This window comes from Rhinolophus sinicus, linkage group LG15 (genome assembly GCF_036562045.2).
Source record: "Rhinolophus sinicus isolate RSC01 linkage group LG15, ASM3656204v1, whole genome shotgun sequence".
NCBI classification, from domain to species: Eukaryota; Metazoa; Chordata; class Mammalia; order Chiroptera; family Rhinolophidae; genus Rhinolophus; species Rhinolophus sinicus.
In genome coordinates, this window is record NC_133764.1 from 21,964,374 (window position 1) to 21,982,564 (window position 18,191).

Consider the following 18,191-nt stretch of genomic DNA (forward strand, 5'->3'; position numbering starts at 1 on the left):
TAATATAAGACCCGGTCTTATTTTACTATAAGATCGGAATAATATCACTTAACACGTTGCGTACGGCGGGGTGTAAATCCCTCGTGAAGATTCTCGTGATCTGTACGCAACGTGTTAATATAATAAATATAAAATATAATACCGGGTCTTATATTAATTTTTGCTCCAAGATGCATTAGAGCTGATTGTCTGGCTCCATCTTATTTTCGGGGAAACGGTCCTACATTAGACAGCACAGCCATGGCTTATACGCTGGCCACTATCAGAGGGGCTTCAGCCAGCCTCCTCATCCTCAACTGGCCTGTCCCTCATAGGCGTGGGGGAGAGAAGCAAGGTGACTTCCTGGTCAGTATGGTTTTGGTGAAGCCCAGTGCAGAGGGATGGGACTGGGCAAACTGACTTAGCACAGACCTTGGTTGAGCCCCAGGATTCTAGACAAGGAATTATAATCCAAACACACAAAATATAAATTATTTATTTGGTCACAGAATCTGGGGTCTGCTCCTAAAGAGAGGTGACATCTGGAAAAGGAGGCAGGGCAGCAGCTGGGGTCCAGTCATTGCCTGGCCTCTTGACACCCCCCGCCAGCACCAGTAACGTACAGAGTGATGGCCAAGAGCTGAGCTCTGTGGTAACCTCCTGAGACCTCTGGTCTCCTGCTCTTGGGAGGGAACCCACTGGGGTCTGTATAAGGACAGCAGGCCACGCTCGTTCTCAGGGACACCACCCCGGCCTTTGTTCTGTCAGGGCGGGCAGCTGGCACAGGCCGAGTCCAGGTGGGGGTCAGAGAGAGGTGTGGTCATCTCCTCCATCTGTGAAGAGAGAGGGGAGGGAATGGGACCGGGAATCCACCGCAGGACAGGGAGGCTGCCAAGTAATCCCAGGAGCCCGCTACGGGGAGAATTTGTGGTTTCTCCCCGGTCATCAAGAGCCTGGCTACATCTCTGCTCTGGCCACCCAAACTCAGGCGAGGCACCCACTGCCTGCCTCAGCCAAGACCTCAGCCCAGGGGTTGGCTCCTGGGATGCCCACCAAGGTTGTCCAATGACAGTGACAGGCCTTTATAAGTACACAATGCTTCAGATTCCAAGGTGTGCTGACCTCCTGTCTTTGATCTTTTTGTCTACTGAGATAGGTTTTTTTTAGGATCTCTTTTTGCCCCAAGAGATAGGTTAACCAAGCTCTCCAAGATGGCACACTGAAAAGCAGACCAGGATTTGACCTAGGTCTCAGGACTCCCAAGTACAATCTAACAGAACTGTCGCCTCGTGCCGGAGCGACCCTGGACTCACCCTTTGGAGAGCGGCCTCAGAACTGGCAGGGTCTCCCATCACTCTTGCAATTCCCACAGCCCTCCCACTGCCCACTGAGAACCTAGCTCCACACACCATCTCAGGCCAGTCCGTGTACCTGGAGAGCCCTCAGAATTCTATGCCAGAAGGGAATGTCACAAATAGTAACAACTCAAAGGGCAGGACAGCCAAGCACACCAACTCCCACTTCTCCCAAACTCACATCCGGAGGCATTTGTCCTTTCCACCACTTGCCACTCTCTGGCCATCTGGACTCCAGTCAACAGCATATACCTAAACGGAGGAGGAGGGGGAGAGTCAGTGGGACAGTGTGGGGGAGAGGGGAGGCTTCGATTCCATGCCCACCCCTTGCCCACGAGAGTCGGCCGTACCTCATCCGCATGGCCTGGCAAGTCCGTGGCCAGCTTCTGGGCCTTCACGTCCCACACCTTCAATGTGCTGTCGCTGCTGCCACTGACCAGGAGCCGGCTGTCAGCTGACCATGCAATCTGGTACACGGCAGCCACATGGCCACGCAGGGAAGCCAGGTACCTAGGCCAGGGGAAAATGGATATTAGATCTTCAAACACGTCTGAAGGATCCTCTCTGCCCACAGCAGTCGTTCTCAACCTTGGCTGCATGTTAGAATTACCTGGGAACTTTTACAAAATCCCACTGCCTGGCCCCCACCCCAGACCAATTTCATCATTACTGCTCATTATGTGCTTGTAAAACTTCTCCAAATAAGTTGTTTGTAGGGTGCCTCTTGCCAGGCCATCATACCCACTCGACTTTGCACACTTCAGAATCCAATGCAGCCATCTGCTTAGCCCACCTGCCTGATAGCCCGTCAACACAACAGTTGTTTGCTGACAGGTGGCATGGAGTAATCCTGGGCCAGGCCCACCTGGAACTTTCAGGTCAATACAGACTAGCTGTGTCCTTTGGGACTGGTTACTAGGCATCTCTGAGACTCAGTTTCCTTACCTTAAAAAGGAATTGAACTGCCTATTTCAAAGCGTTGCTGTGTGAAAATTCTCGACTGACACACAGGTGCCAAAGGTTTCCCTTGCTCCTTCTTCCCATGCTTTTGCCTCTCCTCCAATTAACACCAAGGGCACTGTGCCTCATTACACCAGTGCTTGCTTCTCAGACGTAAAGACAAGCAGAATTACCTGGTAGCTTTATTAAAATGTAGATTCTGCGGCTATCATCAATAAATCAACAAACAAGCATTGGTGAGGATGTGGAGAAAAGGGAACCTTGTGCACTGTTGGTGGGATTGTAAATCAGTACAGCCACCATGGAAAACAGTATGGAGGTGCCTCAAAAAATTAAAAATAGAACTACCATATGACCCAGCAATTCCACTTCTGGGTATTTATCTGAAGAGATCCAAAACATGAATTCGAACAGATATATGCATCTATGTTCATCGCAGCGTCATTTACAGTAGCCAAGATATGGAAGCAACCTTAGTGCCCATCGATAGACAAATGGATAAAGATGTGGCACATATTCACAATGGAATATTATTCAGCCATAAAAAAATAAAATCTTGCCGTTTGTGACAATATCGATGAACCTAGAGGATATTACACTAAGTGAATTAAGTCAGGGAAAGACAAATACCATATGATTTCACGTCTATGTGGAATCTAAAAAACAAATGAACAAACAAAACTGAAACAAACTCATAGATACAGAAAACAAATTGATGGTTACTAGATGGAGGGGGTTTGGGGAATGGGTAAAAAAGTTAAAGGGATTTAGAAAATAAAAATTGCCAGTTATAAAAACAGTCACAGGGATGTAAAGTACAGCATAGGGACTATATGAGTAACACCGTAACAACTATGTATGGTGTCAGATGGGTATTAGACTTACCAGGGTGATCACTTGTGAGGTATCTAAATGTCTAATCACCATGCTGTACACCTGAAACTATTATAATATTGTGTGTGAACTCTAATTGGAAAATCAATTCATTAAAAAAAAATTTTTTTTAAACGCAGATTGATTCACAAGGTCTGGGGTAGGTCCTAGGTTCTGAATTTCTGTCAAACTCCCAAGTGATGTCACTGCCACAAGTTTGTGGACCACACTTTGAGGCGCGCCAGTTTGAAGATCATTTCTCTCTTTAGATGCGAAATGAACTAGCGTTTTCAGTGCTCACTTAATGCTGGTGCTAAATATACCATCTTATTTAATCTTTGTAACAAAGCAGAGAGGTAGGGCGTGTGCTTCTTACAGAAGAGGAAAAAGAGGCTCAGAAAAACCCAAACACTTGCCCAGGCCACACAGCTAGTAAGTGGCAGAGCCAAGCTCCTTCCTCTCCCTCCCCACGCCCCCACTCACTTGCCCGTCCTGCCGTCCCACAGCTTGATGGATTTGTCAAAGGAGGCGCTGGCGACGATGCGGGAGTCAGGGGAGAAGAGCACCTGGTTGATGAGGGCCTGGTGTCCCGTCATCCGTGCGAGCGGCTTCTTGTCCTCTGCTGGGGACCACAGGAATAAGGTGAAGTCGTCTGAGCCAGACACCAGCCTCTCTGGGCCCTGGCCCTAAGGAAGGCAGAAAGCACACCATGTGGGACACGGTCTGAGACAGGAGCGTCTGAGCTCGGCAGCAAACACACCACTGAGTACTGCACACCAGCACGAAGCCCAGGACTCAGGAACAAGTCCTGGGCCGGCCACTAGACCACGTGGGTTACTCCCCCCCAAAGGGAACTTGTGAACACGGGACAATTGCTAAGATATATAATTACATGAAAAAGCAAGGTACAGAATGGTGTGTTCAAAAGGGGGGGAGGATTTTACATGTGGGTTTGTATACATATGTGTGTATGTGTGCAGGTATGTGCTGCTTTAACGCCAGGGACACGTTCTGAGAAATGCGTCGTTAGGCGATTTCGTCGTGTGAACTTCACAGAGTGCACTTACACACACCTGGATGGTCCAGCCTCCTGCACACCTAGGCTCTATGGTATAACCTGTCGCTCCTAAGCTACAAGCCTGTACAGTATGTCACTGTACCAAACATGAGATTAAATCAAACACGAGAAAATGATGCAAGCAAGAGATGCAGCCAACACAAGATGTACGAGGCTGCCGCCGGCCTAACACAGCTACTATTTCACAGCAACCTTTGTAATTAAATATAAAGAGTATAGCCTAATAACAATAAGAAACAGTACAGTAATGCATAACCCAGGAAGTCATTTATTATCAAGTGTTACGTACTATACGTAATTGTATGTGCTGTACTTTCATATGACTGGCAGCACAGATTTGTTTGCACCAGCCTCACCACAGACACGTGAGTAATGCATTGCACTGGGACAGTAGGACGGCTACATCACTAGGCAATAGGAATTTTTCAGCTTCATTATAACCTTATGTGACCACCGTCATACATGCAGTCCGCTGTTGACTGAAACGTCGTTATACAGCACATGACTGTAATATACTCAGTGTACATATATACATGCATCTGGATAGAGAGGTCTTTGGAAGGAGAAACAAGATGCTGGTGGCACTAGATGCTTCCGTAAGGAATGGATGAATGTGTGACCAAGAGATGTTTTACTATCTACCTTTTTGTGTCCTTTGAACCTTAGATCATATGAATATGTTCCTTAAACAAACTAAGTAAAATTAGAAAGAAGAGTACCTTGGGAATGCAACAGAGAAGCAAATAAAACAAAATGAAAGAGCATATTTTAGGATTATAAACTAGGATTATCAAGAACAACTTTCCAGAAAAGGTATATAATGAGCTGGGGCTAGAAGGCAGAGGGGCCCGAGTGCCCACAGAGTGTTGCAGGGACCAGTAGCGGGCAGTACAGAGCTGGCCATGCTAGCGGCTGGCACACACTCACCCGCACAAGGTTGTATCGGCTCAGAGCCCTCTCCTTTATCTCCTGCACTGCGTCCACGTGCCGAAGGGGACAGGAGGAGATGAAGAACAAGGCTGATTAGAAACTCCCACACACACAGCGAACACCCCCAAGCCTCAGTCCGGCGCACACATGAAGCTAGACAACCGGCTCTTCCCCAAGCAGGCCCCTCCCCTCCTTCTCCCGGTACTCACAGGACCCTTGGAGGTCTTGGGCATTAACTGAGGCCTCGGCTGGCTCAAAGGCCCCTGTGCGCAGGGCATAGTCAGTGCTGAGGGCCATGGTATTCACCCAGTGGCCGTGGCCTTGCAGAGTCCGGCACAGCACGCCCTAGGACAGAGGGAGACAGTCAGACACACACACCACTCTCCATCCTAGGGAACCCACACCCCCAGATTAGCCCCAGAAGACTCAGAATCAGGACCCGCATTCATTGGGATCCTAACCAAGTCACCCCCCGAGCTCAAGTCTCTCCTCATTTGTAAAAAGAGGGCAACTGGCCCAGATCAATGTTTCTGAAAATACGTTTCACGGAAGGCAAGTTAAGTGTGTCAGAATAAAAGAGCTCGTCAAGTAAGTTCGGGACATGGCAGGTTCAATAAGTGAACTAGGCTTTCCACAGCAGGAATTTCCAGAGCCTGACCATGCTACTGGACACTGGCACCTCTGCTACAAAGCAGCATCAACAAGATCCCTTGTTCCCGAAGCACCTCCCAAACCTGGCTCCCAGAACATGCTCAGGAAACCCTGGCCCATGTTCCTCCCGGTGCTGGCATCCCGTGGCCTGAGATTTCCCCACTGTTTTCTGAACCCTCCCGACTCTCACATCATGAGCCCTCCAGACTTTGATGGTGCGGTCCTGCGAAGCAGAGTAGAGCAGCCCGTCCCCTCCCCACCGGAGACAGGTGACCGACTGCGTGTGCCCAGTGAGGATACGCTCACAGCGGCCTGCAGTTGTGTCCCAGACCCGTATGCTGCCATCCTTGGAGCTGCTGGCCAAGTAGCGGCACTCGGGGTTCCTGGAGAGGGAAAAGGAGATGTGACTTCACTTCTGACCTGCCTGGTAACGCCTATCTTCCCACGGCACCTCTCCATTCCCAACTCGAGGGTCAGGGACAATGTTTTGACAGCGTCCTGACCCCAAGACCCAGCTGCACGTCCAGGCAGCATTCAGGCCCTGCGAGGAACAGGCCCCTCCAGAGCAGGAGAGCAGCCTAGAAGGCCTTCCTCGCTTCCTGCCCTGCAGTCGCTATCAGTCAGACTGCTCACCTCACCCCCTCAAATAAAACTGCATCAAGCAGGGGAGGGGGGACAGCTTTGAACCCCTTATTCCTCACTCACCCCAGCTCTGTTGGTGTCACTTACATATGCAGGGGCTCCCAGCTCAGGCCTGTGATCCACTTGCTGTGACCGGCGAGGGTCCTGCCTACCTGCTTCCCTGTGCTTGGGTCCCACAGGAGAATCTGAAAGATAGAAGCTCACCAAATAACCTTCCCCAACCTGTCCCTGCCCTACTAAAGGTCCTCCACCCCCCAACCCCCATGCACCATCCCTGAACCTGATTCTGGCCCGGCTCCTGGAAAGGGAGCCCCAGAGTCCCTGCCTAATTACCCTGACCACCATCTACCTGGCCATTCTTGCAGCCGGAAGCCAGCTTCTTGCCATCTGGTGACCAGGATATGCTAAGGACCCAGTGTCTATGTCCTAAGAAAGAAGGGGAGGGAAAAACGGAGGCACATCTGTTTTTATCCCCAGGTCCTAGCAATGCCTGGTACGTTGCAGGAACTCCTACGCTAGCTGCTGAATAAATGAATGATTGGACAAACAGAGAGCTAAGGCTTCCTAGGCAGAGGGAGAATCCACCCCAGGGGCTAGAGCCCATGCATCCTGCTGCGCACATAACACTGCTACTTTCTAATAACGCCTTCTAATAATTCCTTGGTATAAAGTATTTTCACACGTCATCCCTTGGAATTCTCACAATAGTGCTCAGGTTTGAAGCAAAGCAAGAATTATCACCCCCATTTTCCAGACGAGAAAACTGAAGTTTAGAAAGGGAGTATGCCCTGCACACACATGGTCACCCAGCTGGTGTGTGGTTCCCAGACCAGCAGTTAGCACCATCTGAGAGCTGGAGATGCAAATTCTCAGGCCACACCTCAGACCCAAGGAGACAAAAACTCTGGGGGTGGGACCCAGCAGTCTGTATTTTAATAAGCCCTCCCCACCCCCCGTGATTCTGATACATGTTCGAGAACTCAGCTACTGTGGCAGAGGCTGGATTTAAGCCAGCCAGGCTCTCCTTGCAATTAGCCAGTGGGCCCCTTTCCACAACCCTACACTGACTCTTTGGTCCAGTCTTTTGTTTGTAAGTGGCTGGCTGGGCTCAAGTGTTCAGTCTCCACCAAGGAAAAGACAGTCACTAACTAGATGTGAAAGTGCTGGAAAGCACTCTGGGCCTCCTCAGGAGTTAAAGAGCTGAGCAAATCACCCACCCACCAAGACCCCCTAAATGGCTAATTGCATACTGACCCTGGCATGTGAAATGCGGCGTCTCGGTGCTGAGATCCCAAAAGCGCACAGTGGTGTCTCCAGAGCCACTGGCCAGGTACCTGGGGAAGAAGAGTGACTGCCAGACCTCAGTAGTGGGGACAAGGAGTAGAGCCTAACCTGAAACACTGCAAACGTGCACTGCTGTTCTGGGAACAGAATCTGGGACTGGACTTTTCTCTCTCCCCCAAGAAGGAGAAATGTACCACTGATGCCATCTGAGAGAAGACCTTAGGAGGCCATTTCTTTTCTCTTCCTTCCTTAAAGGAATGGCCACAACTATCACTAGATTTAAAGCTTCTCATTATCCTCATAGGACTGTGAGAAGCAAAGAAACCTAGTTTCACAGATAAAGAAGAAGTAACTCAGAAAGGTTAAGTGACTTGCTCAGGTCACACAACCAGGAAGGGGCAGGGCTGAGCTTGCAGCTCAGATCTCCAGAGATCAAGTCCAGGAAGGGCTCTTCCAAGGCGTGAATCCTTGATCTTTGTGGCCCAAACCCCACTGGGGAAGTCCCTTACTTCCAACGTGAGCCCAGAGCTCCGATCTCTGGTAGGTGGCCTGAAGCCCCATTGATCATTACTTGGGGGTACCCTCCTCACCCCAACCAGAGCCTGCAACCCCCACACTCCCCTCCACAATTCTGTAGCTGTCCTTACTTTCCTGTGGGGCTGAAGGCCACGGAAATGACAGCCTCGCTGTGACCCTCCAAGGAGCTCGTGCAGCGGGTCACAGCACGGACCTTGAAAATAGCCTGTGGCTGGTAGATGATGTCAAGGACCTTCTCTGTCTCCACCGCCTGTGACTCCAGCGTCCTCCCCAGTGAGGAGACGATCTCAGCATCATGGACATAGAAAGCTAGTGGCAGGGGATCCTCCTGGAGGGCAATGGCAAAGGGCAACTCCCCCATTAAAGGATGGGCAGGGGCCTCTTCCACCAGGGAGGCCCCCCCACTGAGCTGTGGAGGTAAAACTTCCCTCTCTTCAGCTACCCTGCTTGAGTTACCCCATCATGCCCCAATGAGACCGTTTTAATCCTTGAAGAGCAACTGTAGGATGCTTACATCGTACTTTAAAGTCCTTTATCTGCATCCTACAACAACCCTAGGAGACAGGCATTAATATTCCCACTTGATTGACGAAAAAAAAACCTGAGGCTCTGAGCAACTAAGTAATTGCTACTGCTAATGACTAATTCAGATTCTTTAGTGTTCTTTTGAAAGAAACCGTGAAGTCCAGGATTAGCATTATGCAGTGTTTTCTAAAACACCATACCATGCTGTATATAATGTGTAAGAAGGAACCAAAAAGCTCGTTGGAAATGCAGACTTTGCTTCACCCCAGAGTCTGGTGTACTAAGTCTGGGGTGCGGTCCAAGTACTGCATTTTTAAGTACCTCCCACCCCAACACAGGGCAACACTTTGAAAACACTGGCTTGGAAGTGTATGGGTTTTAAGTCTGACACATTTGTGTTCCAATTCCAAACCGACCATCTATTGCGTAGCATCGTGCAAATTTAATGCCTCTGGGCCACATTGTAAAATGCGGATATTAACAAGGGGCTGTGAAGAAGAATCATTTGACGATGCACCCAATGCGTTCAAAACGGGGGCTCCCTCCGCAGGTGGACGGCGATGGTCGGCGTGTAAAGCGCTCTCACATTGATGACATCTTCTGACCCTCCCCCAAAGTAGGTGACACTCGACCGACTCGCGCCAGCGTATTTCTCCCACTGTTGGTGAGTGATGGGGGCCCTTGACCCCCAGACCTTTGGTCTCCTGGTCCCCTGTGGGCCCGACCCGGGCAGCGCCGCCCGCCGCTCACCTGGGCCAGCAGCGCGTTGCACACGAGCTGCAACTTGTCCGGGGTGATGTCCACCGGCACGTCGAACGGGGAGCCCAGGAGCTGCCCGCTCTCATCCTGGAACTGCACCAGCAGCCGCTGGACGTCAAGCCCCGCCGCCTCCTCCTGCGCCAACAGGCGAGACGGGCGTCAGTCACGCCGCTAGGAGGGGAGGGCCCCCATTTCCACCTCCCTCCAGCCTCCGGGACCCCCGGCTGGAGCGCCCAGACTCGGCGCCCCCGCCCCCACTCACGCACACCCACCGCCACCGCCGCCGCCATCCTGCGTCCCCACGTGGAGGAGAAAAGCTCCGGGAAGACGGAGCGCCGCTCCCGTAGTCTAGCGGTGCCGCAGTTCCGGACATCGCCCTCTGGTGTTGCGGAGGGAAAGTGTCACGTCGTGCCAGGCCTCGGACCTTGGGAGTGGGCTCACATGGTACCCCGCTCCACGACCTCTCCTTGGACTGGTCGCTGCATCCACAGTCAGTCCCTGCCAGTGCCTTGCAGAACACAAACAGCCTTTTGTCTCTTCAGAACAGGTATTCTTGCTCCATTTTACAGATGGGGGAATTGAGGCTTTTGAGCGGTTGATTTTCCCCAAGGTTACAGAGATAGGAAATGACGGAAGACCAAATAGGCTCCAGGCAGCAGCGTCCCCGTAGGGAGTGACTTACAAAGCCAGAGGCTATTGGGTTGAGGGCAGTAATTATTCTTTTTTATTCCATTTAAAAAAGTGACTTTTATTTTTTTATCGCACGTGTTTCTTTAGAAAAACTAGAGTATGTGGATATGAAAAAGGATAAAATATAAATCACTATAACTTGACTCACCCAGAGATAAATCGCTTTTTTAAAAAAAAATTAAATTATTGGGGTGACATTGGTTAATAAGATTATATAAGTTTCAAGTGTACTATCATCTATATTGCATGGTGTGCTCACCACCCAAAGTTTAGTTTCCTTCTGTCACCGTATATTTGACCCCCTTTACCCTCTTCAACCTCTCCCCCTCTTCTTCCCCTTCTTTGCTTTTAAAATGTGTCAAATCAATGAATAATACTCGGTGAATACCAAAGCAGAAAATGTCTAGTTTTCAACGCTGTAAAGCAATAACAATAATAATGATAATATGATAGCAATGTGTCAGGCATTGTTCCAAGTGCTCTACACATATACCTGTTAATCCATCCTCACAATAGCCCTTTTCTCCCCGTGTTACAAACGAGGCACTGAAGCGGAGACCAAAGAACATCGCTGTTACCAGAAACCCGGGATCTTCCTTGTCGGCTCTCTTTTCCCTGCCCCTCACATCCGGGCACTCACAAGCTCGTCAGTTCTGCCCGGTTAACCTGTCTTGATTTTGTTCTCTCCATCTCCACTGTCACACTCTAGTCTGAGTGACCATGGTTTCCCACAACCACCTCTCCCACTTGTCTCCCTGTTTCCACTCTTGCCTCCTCCCAGGCATTCTCCATACCGCAGCCAGGGCGATGATTGCAAACCAAAAATCCGCCCTGTAACTCTCCACCCGAAAACCCTATGGCGGCTCCCACTACATGCAGGAAAAAAAATCGAACTCCTTATAATGAATGGTCCACTCAGCCTTACTAACCTCTCCAGCCACTCCTCTCTCTTTAAGATCAAATCCTTCCAGCTGTGTCTCAGTTCTTCCAAGGCATGATTCTGTCTCAGTGCTTTTGTACATGCAGTTTTCTCTCTCGGGGACTGTTAGGGACTGAATTGTGCCCCCTCCCTCCCCGTGCCCCTCACACACACACCAAATTCATGTATTGACGCCCTAACCCCTAGGGAGACTGTGTTTGGAGATAGGGCCTATAAAGAAGTAGTAAAGATTAAGGGAAGTCGTAAGGATTGGGCCCTGATCCAGTAGGACTGGTGTCCTGATAAGAAGAGGAAGACACGCCAGAGCTTGCTCTCTCTCTCTCTCTCTCTCTCTCTCTCTCTCTCTCTCTCTCTCTCTCTCCCTCACACAGAGAAGAGGCCACATAAAGACATAGTGAGCAGTTGACTGTCTACAAGCCAGGAAGAGAAGTCTCCTAAGAAACCAACCCTGATGGCACTTTGATCTTAGACTTTTAGTTTCTGGAATTGTGAGAAAATTAGTTTCTGACATGTAAGCCACCCAGTCTGAGGTATTTTGTTATGGCAACTCCAGCAGACTCATACAGGGACAGTTTCTGATTCTTCAGGTCCTGCCTTAAATATGCATTCATTCATTCATTGAGTACTCTCTACCAGGCATTGTTCTAGGAGCTCTGCATATATTAAGTCCTTTCATCATTTACTCAGGGAAACCTTCTCTGAAATGAGGTCACGTTTCCCTGTTATATGTTTTCAAAACATCCAGGTAGTCCTCATATTTGAAATCTCAGATTTATGAAATTATTTCATCCACTCATTCAACAAATATTAATTATTAAGCACTTACTATGTACCACACACTATCATAGGCACTTGGAATATGTAAATGAACAAAATGGACACAAATCCTAGCCCTCACGAGTGTTCTCTGTTTTCGTGATCATTGGCAGTGCCTGGCACATAGGAAATGCTTAAGAAATGCTTGTGGAATGAATTACTGAATTAGGATTTGAATCTGTGATTCTTGGACCGAAAGTCACAGAACCACAGTTCTCTGCCAATGACAGGATCCTTTGTCATATTTCCTCATTGCTATAGAAAACTTTCCCCACAAAGAGGCCCAGGTTTTGGGACGCCACGAGCACAGGGAATTCATCCATCCATTCATTCATTTATTTAGCCAACAAACATACATCAGGTAAACATGAATCAGGGCTATGCCTTGTGTCCAGCAGGGCAGTAGAACTGATCCAAGGTCATAGCTGTGTGTTCAAGGTCACAGAGCCAGGAACAGAATCTAGTATGGGTAACCCACCTAATGCTTTTTCTTCAGTGTCATTCTCAGCCTGGGTCAGGTAATTTTGAAGATATATGGGAGGAGAATGGGCAGAACGGTGGTAAGTGAACCAAAGTATCAGCGTAAAGACACCATTCATGCATCCATTTATTTATTTATTTAGGAAACATGTATTGGACACTGACTCTGCCAGGCTGTGCACTAGGGGAAGTCAGACTGTATGAGACACTGTCCTTGCCCTCTGGGAGGCGGCTCACAACTCAGGCTTGGAGACACTGAAAGGTGAGAACGTTCTCAGTCCAAGTAGTAACACCCTCATAAATTTGCCTCAGAAACCCTCTGTCAGATGTGGAGACACAATTCCTGTCCCCCTGGGATGGGGGACCATCTCTGGTGGTGAATAAATAGTTCTTATCCCAGGAAGACCCCTTTCTGATGAGGGAGACTCAGCTTGTCCCAGGAGAGTTCCCAGTCAAATAGGGGGTACAGTCCTTGGTCTCCGGGAATTGCTTTTGCTTTAGGAGTAGATTGCAGTCTGGTGGAGGATATACAGAGCCCATCCTCAGGAAGTTCCCAGTCAGACCGGAGAGGTAGGCTGAATATATCCATTCGCTGCAAATAGGGAGCAACAGGAGAAGACATGTAGATCGCAACAGAAGCCACTTACATTAAAGTGAGTTAGCAAGTCTGCTGGTTTTTCTGTAAAGCAAGAACATTTTCAATAAATGAATGCCAGAGAGGTAGGAAAGTTGTGGAGTGGAAGAGGGGAAGGAACTTTCCTCTCTCTTCTTCCCTCCTCCCTTCAGAAGGGCGTTTCTGGAAGTCTCCAGTTCCTGTGGGACCTGGGCAGCTGCTCTTCATCTAAGCCTGTCAGCCCCTCAGCTGTCACTCTGCTCCCAAAATAGTGGTGGTTGGGAGGAGGGAGAGGAGGTTGTTTATCTGGGATGGAGGTGGAGAAGGGGCATTAGCTGTGCCTAGGGAAGGGGTTCTGCTGGGAGTTTCCTGTCCCTTCTGGATCTTTCTCTCATTCTTTGGGGTGTGAGTGCCTGAGCCCCCAGGACTGCTCCTGAGCAGGGTGCCGGGGCAGCACCTCCACGTGGTACTAACTGTCCAGTCTGTGGAGGGGGAGGGCCCTGAGTATCAATGACAGACTCCAGGGACACCTGACCCTGTGGCCAAATATGGTCTGGAGCCACTGGCAGAGGTGATAAAGTCTCCTGGGTGGGGGCTGGGAGGGCAGACTGAGGCTGGCTCGCTGGGGGTTCGCAGGGGAGCTCAGAGGAGCAGTGTCACAGGAGGACGACCAAGAGCATTGTGTGAAGAAGTGAGCCAGCAGGAGTGTTCTTTGATCTGGAGGGAAAAGAGGGACCGACGAGGACTTTTAAGGTCTGCAATGAGAGTTCAGGCCTTTGGAGTGATGGCTTCGCCCGCCCAGCTGGGAGGGACGGAGAGGGAGGCACAGGGACTCTGAGACCCCTCTCAACTCAGGCCATGCTCTGAGCAAATGCTGTAATGTGTTTCTGGGTAATGGATTTGGGAGTGCTGGGGGCGGGTCCCTTCCAGGCAGAACCTTTACCTTCCATTCTGGTGGGAGGGGATTCTGGAGCTCCAGACCTCAAGGCAGGACTCCAGCCCTGGGTCTGGAGTGAGTGGCTGGCCAGATGGAGCTGCCCTATCCCAACAGATGGCGGAGGCAGAAGCAGTGCAGCTGAAGGAGGAAGGGAACCGGCACTTCCAGCTCCAAGACTACAAGGCTGCGACAAAGAGCTACAGCCAGGCCTTGAAGCTGACCAAGGATAAGGCCCTGCTGGCCACGCTCTATCGGAACCGAGCGGCCTGTGGCCTAAAAACGGTCTGGGGCAGGGTGGGAGGCTGGGGGCCCGGGCTGGGATATAGGGGTGTGGAGGCAGCACCCTTGTCCTGATAGGCATCCTCCATCCTCCATCAGCCCAGTTCTCTCACCTGCACCACTCGGGTTGGAGAAGGGCGCCTCCCACTGCCTGACCCACTCCTCTGGGAGACAGAAATTCCCCTAGATGGGAACCAGCCTTATGGGAACTGGCACCATGGTGGGGGCTTTTCATATGTTATTTCATGGCATCTTAGTACCAGCGCTGGGAGGCAGCTGCTGTTATCGTGCCCATACTGCAGATAAGAACATCAAGGCTCAGAGGGCTCAATAACTTGCCCAAGATATCCCAAGTAGTTAGTGGCAGAGCCTGGCTTCAAACCCGAGTTTGCCTGATGCCAAAGGTCATCCACTTTTCCACTATCAGCAAGGGGCCCATGCCCTGGGCCTCTGACAGTTGGCAGCTTCCAACGAGCCCTCTCCTCTCCCCATGGGGACCCGCTCTGGCTGTCTCTACATTGGGCCCACATTAACCAGTCTCCTTCTCTTTCTCAGGAGAGCTATGCTCAGGCGGCTTCAGATGCCTCAAGAGGTGAGCCACCCACCTCTATGCTTGCCCCACCCATCTCCGTGTCCCTGTTTTTTCTGAGACACTCTTGACACTTGTGGGAGTTACAGATTGTGTAAATGCCATCCTAGGCATTCCGGGTGGGGCTTCATATGTGCCATCCATACATGAAAAGAGAGCTCCAGAAAAGCCATCTCTAAGTCACATTTTTGCAAATGGAGTTACATGTTAAATATGTTGGGGCACCATTTTTTCTTAAGATAATTGTTTCTGGAAATCCTTGTCATGGTAATGACACCCCCCCTTTGTTGTAAATTAGGATATTCTCTTGGGGGGAAATCTCCAGAACCAGTCCAATCAGCCCAGTCCACTCTGTAGGAGCTGGGCTTCTTCTGGGGAAGAGCGAGGCACTAGGAGAAATAAACATAAAAAAAAATACACATAAGTCCACATTGGCTTCAGTGCATGAGTGTAATAGGAAGACTTCCCTTGGCTGTAGGTCTGTGTTGGGTTTTGATCCTGTTACCATTCTTTTGGGAGAAACAGATAGCCTGGAATGAGTTCAGAAGGGAGGGAACCAGCTGGAAAGGGGGCTGGAAACACCTCCTGTGAAGAGCAGTCAAGGGATGTGGCAATATTTAGCTCAGAGAAGGCAACTCCCAGGTGGGACGGAGGGCAGCCTGCAAACACCTAAAAGGCTGTCACAAGGAAGAAGGATTGAATGTCATCTTGTGGGGTTCCAGGGCTGGCCTTAGGAAGAGGGAAGGGCTCTCTGAAGGAGCTGCCTGGCTGCTTTGGGAAGGAGGGAGCTCCCACTGCTTGAGCTATTCAAGCCCCAGTTGGATGAGCACTTGGCAGGGACCATCATGTGGCAGATTCTGAAGCATCAGGACTTGGGCGAGATGACCCTTAAGCTCCCTTCTGACCTTGAGACTATGATTTTCACTCCCTCCATAACAAAGGAGAGCTTTGGGCCAGATAGTGCACCTGGGTGCGTAATCTCCAAGGACGAGATTGAAGACGGTGGCAGGGGAGGAAGGAAGGTGGTCTGCAGCCCAGCCCCCTGAGGCCCTGCCTGTCTCCCTCAGCCATTGACATCAACTCCTCGGACATCAAGGCTCTGTATCGGCGATGCCAGGCACTGGAGCAGCTGGGGAAGTTGGACCAGGCCTTCAAGGATGTGCAACGCTGTGCCACCCTCGAGCCACGGAACCAGAACTTCCAGGAGACACTGAGGAGGCTCAATACCAGCATCCAGGAGAAGGTGAGCTGGACCCATTCCCACAAGCCTTGGCTACTTGCCGCCATTCAAGCAGGGATATGTTAGGGAAGCAGGATATCACGGCAGGGCTAGCCGTACATCCACACCCTTGGATGGAGTGAACACGTGGCACAGGTAGGTGCCACAGAACAGCCGAGCAGGTGCACCTGTCTGTGAGTGATCAGAGATGCTGCGATGCTTGTTCGAGGGTGCAAGCCAGCCAGACTAGAACACGGATCTTTTACATTCCAGATGGAGGCTCTTCTTTAAAAATTGCAACTTAGTATGTCTGCAACTCTTCCTCTCTTTCTAGGAGGGTAAAGACAGCATGAGATACCTAGGAATTCGGGTGGGGGTATTGCTGCAGAACAGAGGAGAGTCAGGAGCCGGTAGGAACAGGAAATCTTTTCTAGGAAAATGGAAGGGGGTGGGGAGAACTTGGACCAGAGGAGAGGAAGCCTGCACCTCGTTCTGCCTACACTAACAAATTTCTGAGGGACTCCTTGGGCTGTCGGTTTCCCTCTATAGGAGCAGGAGGGTAAATGATCACTGAGCTCCTTGCTCAGTAATTCCCACGTGCCTGGGGCAGCCCCATGTTAGGACCACAGCTACTGTCTGGAATGCAGACCCAAGGGCTGAGGAAATACAAAATAAGGAATGATTGGAGAAGGGGTGTCAAATGAGAGACCCCTCCTTCCCCTGAAGGAAATGAGCCCAGGATGGAAATAAGAGGGAGCGTGGACCAGCACAACAAAGTAGTAGGGGGTACAGAAGAAGCTGATGAGATGGGGGACGTTGATCTGTTAGTTCGTCTTATGAAAACATCAGAGCATTGTGGTTGGCGGTGGGATTGTGAGGGATGAGATATCCAAACATGATGGTTTTAATTTGCTTGAAGAGCTGCTTGAAAATTGCTCCAGGTTCTGCTCCTGGAGACATGTGTCTGTTTTAGCCCATATTTAAATGGCTCATAGCTAACTGTTTACTAGACTCCAAAATTGGGGTGAGGATCCCTTGACTTCCAAGACTTGTGATGACCAAATGGGATAGCGAATGTAACTAGACTGTAAACTGGGTAGGGCAAGGACTTGATTCTGTTCCCCATTTTATCCCTAGCATCTGAGCATCTACAATAGTGTCTGGCACACAGTAGTTGTTCAATAAACGTTTGTTGAATGAATAACTGAGTGAATGACAGTACAGGGGCCCAGAATAGATTCCCTAATATTTACTGAGATGAACTTTATGAGCAGCCGACTAACACGTGGACCCCTGCCTGCTTCTTCCCCACGCCTTCCTCCTTCCTCAGCTCCATGTACAGTTCTCCACAGACTCGAGGGTACAGAAGATGTTTGAGATCCTCCTGGATGAAAACAGTGAAGCTGATAGGCTGGAGAAGGTGAGTGCTGGGCAACCATGCGACCAGCAGAGGCAGAAACGGTACTTTCCATTCAGGCCCCGCCCCAGTCTCTGGACAGTTGGGGGAGGCTGAGGGGGTCGTCTCCTCGGAGAATGTGGACAATAAGCACTTTAGAAATCAATATGAACTGTAAGAAGGGCGGGGAGTAGGTAGGGTGAGGCCAATGAAGAGAGTTGTGTCGCAGGGTTGGATTCTGTCTTTATTTAAATTTTTGACGTGTTGTTTATAGATTATTTTTTTGCATTGCATTGGTATTTTGAGATTCTCACTTGCCTCACCTTAGTTTCCACCCTGAGAAGCCATACTACATTAAAATAATGTTTTATTTCATTAAAATATTGCAAAAAGTCATTCTGAACTATGAAAATATTTACATATAATATCATCCTCGTAGCCAAATTTGTTGCATTTTTTTCAGTTCCCTTCTAGTCCTTTTCCATAGGGAAAAAAATTAACATCTGAGTGTTTTACATTTATAAGAACTTGACATAAAAATTGTTTTAAAAACTTGACAGACAATGCCTGGGAATTTTTGTTAGTTTTATAGTCAATAATTCCATATAATATGCAAACATCTTTTATAACAAACTCTTGTGAGTTCTTAATGAATTGTT

At 49.7% G+C, this 18,191-nt stretch overlaps 2 protein-coding genes and 1 long non-coding RNA gene across 4 annotated transcripts in view; 2 read left to right on the forward strand and 1 right to left on the reverse strand.

Moving 5' to 3' along the window:
- Positions 1–459: 459 nt before the first annotated feature.
- Positions 460–9,948, reverse strand: NLE1 (notchless homolog 1). 2 transcript variants are annotated; one of them, XM_019732586.2, is made up of 13 exons: positions 9,846–9,946; positions 9,565–9,708; positions 8,400–8,617; positions 7,723–7,802; positions 6,818–6,894; positions 6,556–6,653; positions 6,017–6,209; positions 5,385–5,520; positions 5,173–5,219; positions 3,651–3,853; positions 1,685–1,844; positions 1,516–1,586; positions 460–812 (listed from the first exon to the last, which is right to left on the reverse strand). In XM_019732586.2, the coding sequence occupies exons 1-13, from the start codon at positions 9,861–9,863 to the stop codon at positions 800–802; spliced, it is 1,458 nt and encodes a 485-aa protein (XP_019588145.2). In that variant the 5' UTR covers positions 9,864–9,946; the 3' UTR covers positions 460–799. The 2 variants fall into 2 exon arrangements, with proteins under 2 accessions (XP_019588145.2, XP_074175915.1); XM_074319814.1 differs by lacking the exon at positions 8,400–8,617 and having other exon boundaries at positions 9,846–9,948.
- Positions 9,949–10,039: 91 nt separating this feature from the next.
- On the forward strand, positions 10,040–12,796 carry LOC141568871 (uncharacterized). Its single transcript, XR_012492106.1, has 3 exons — positions 10,040–10,120; positions 11,575–11,714; positions 12,643–12,796. It is a non-coding gene; the product is annotated as an uncharacterized LOC141568871 (long non-coding RNA).
- Positions 12,797–13,382: 586 nt separating this feature from the next.
- UNC45B (unc-45 myosin chaperone B) overlaps positions 13,383–18,191 on the forward strand; it is a 29,175-nt gene continuing 24,366 nt past the window's right edge. The window contains exons 1-5 of the mRNA XM_019732560.2: positions 13,383–13,865; positions 14,164–14,331; positions 14,884–14,920; positions 15,985–16,160; positions 17,467–17,556. Of these exons, the coding sequence (XP_019588119.2) occupies positions 14,164–14,331; positions 14,884–14,920; positions 15,985–16,160; positions 17,467–17,556 (471 nt within the window). The 5' untranslated portion in view covers positions 13,383–13,865. The remainder of the gene's footprint in view (positions 13,866–14,163; positions 14,332–14,883; positions 14,921–15,984; positions 16,161–17,466; positions 17,557–18,191) is intronic.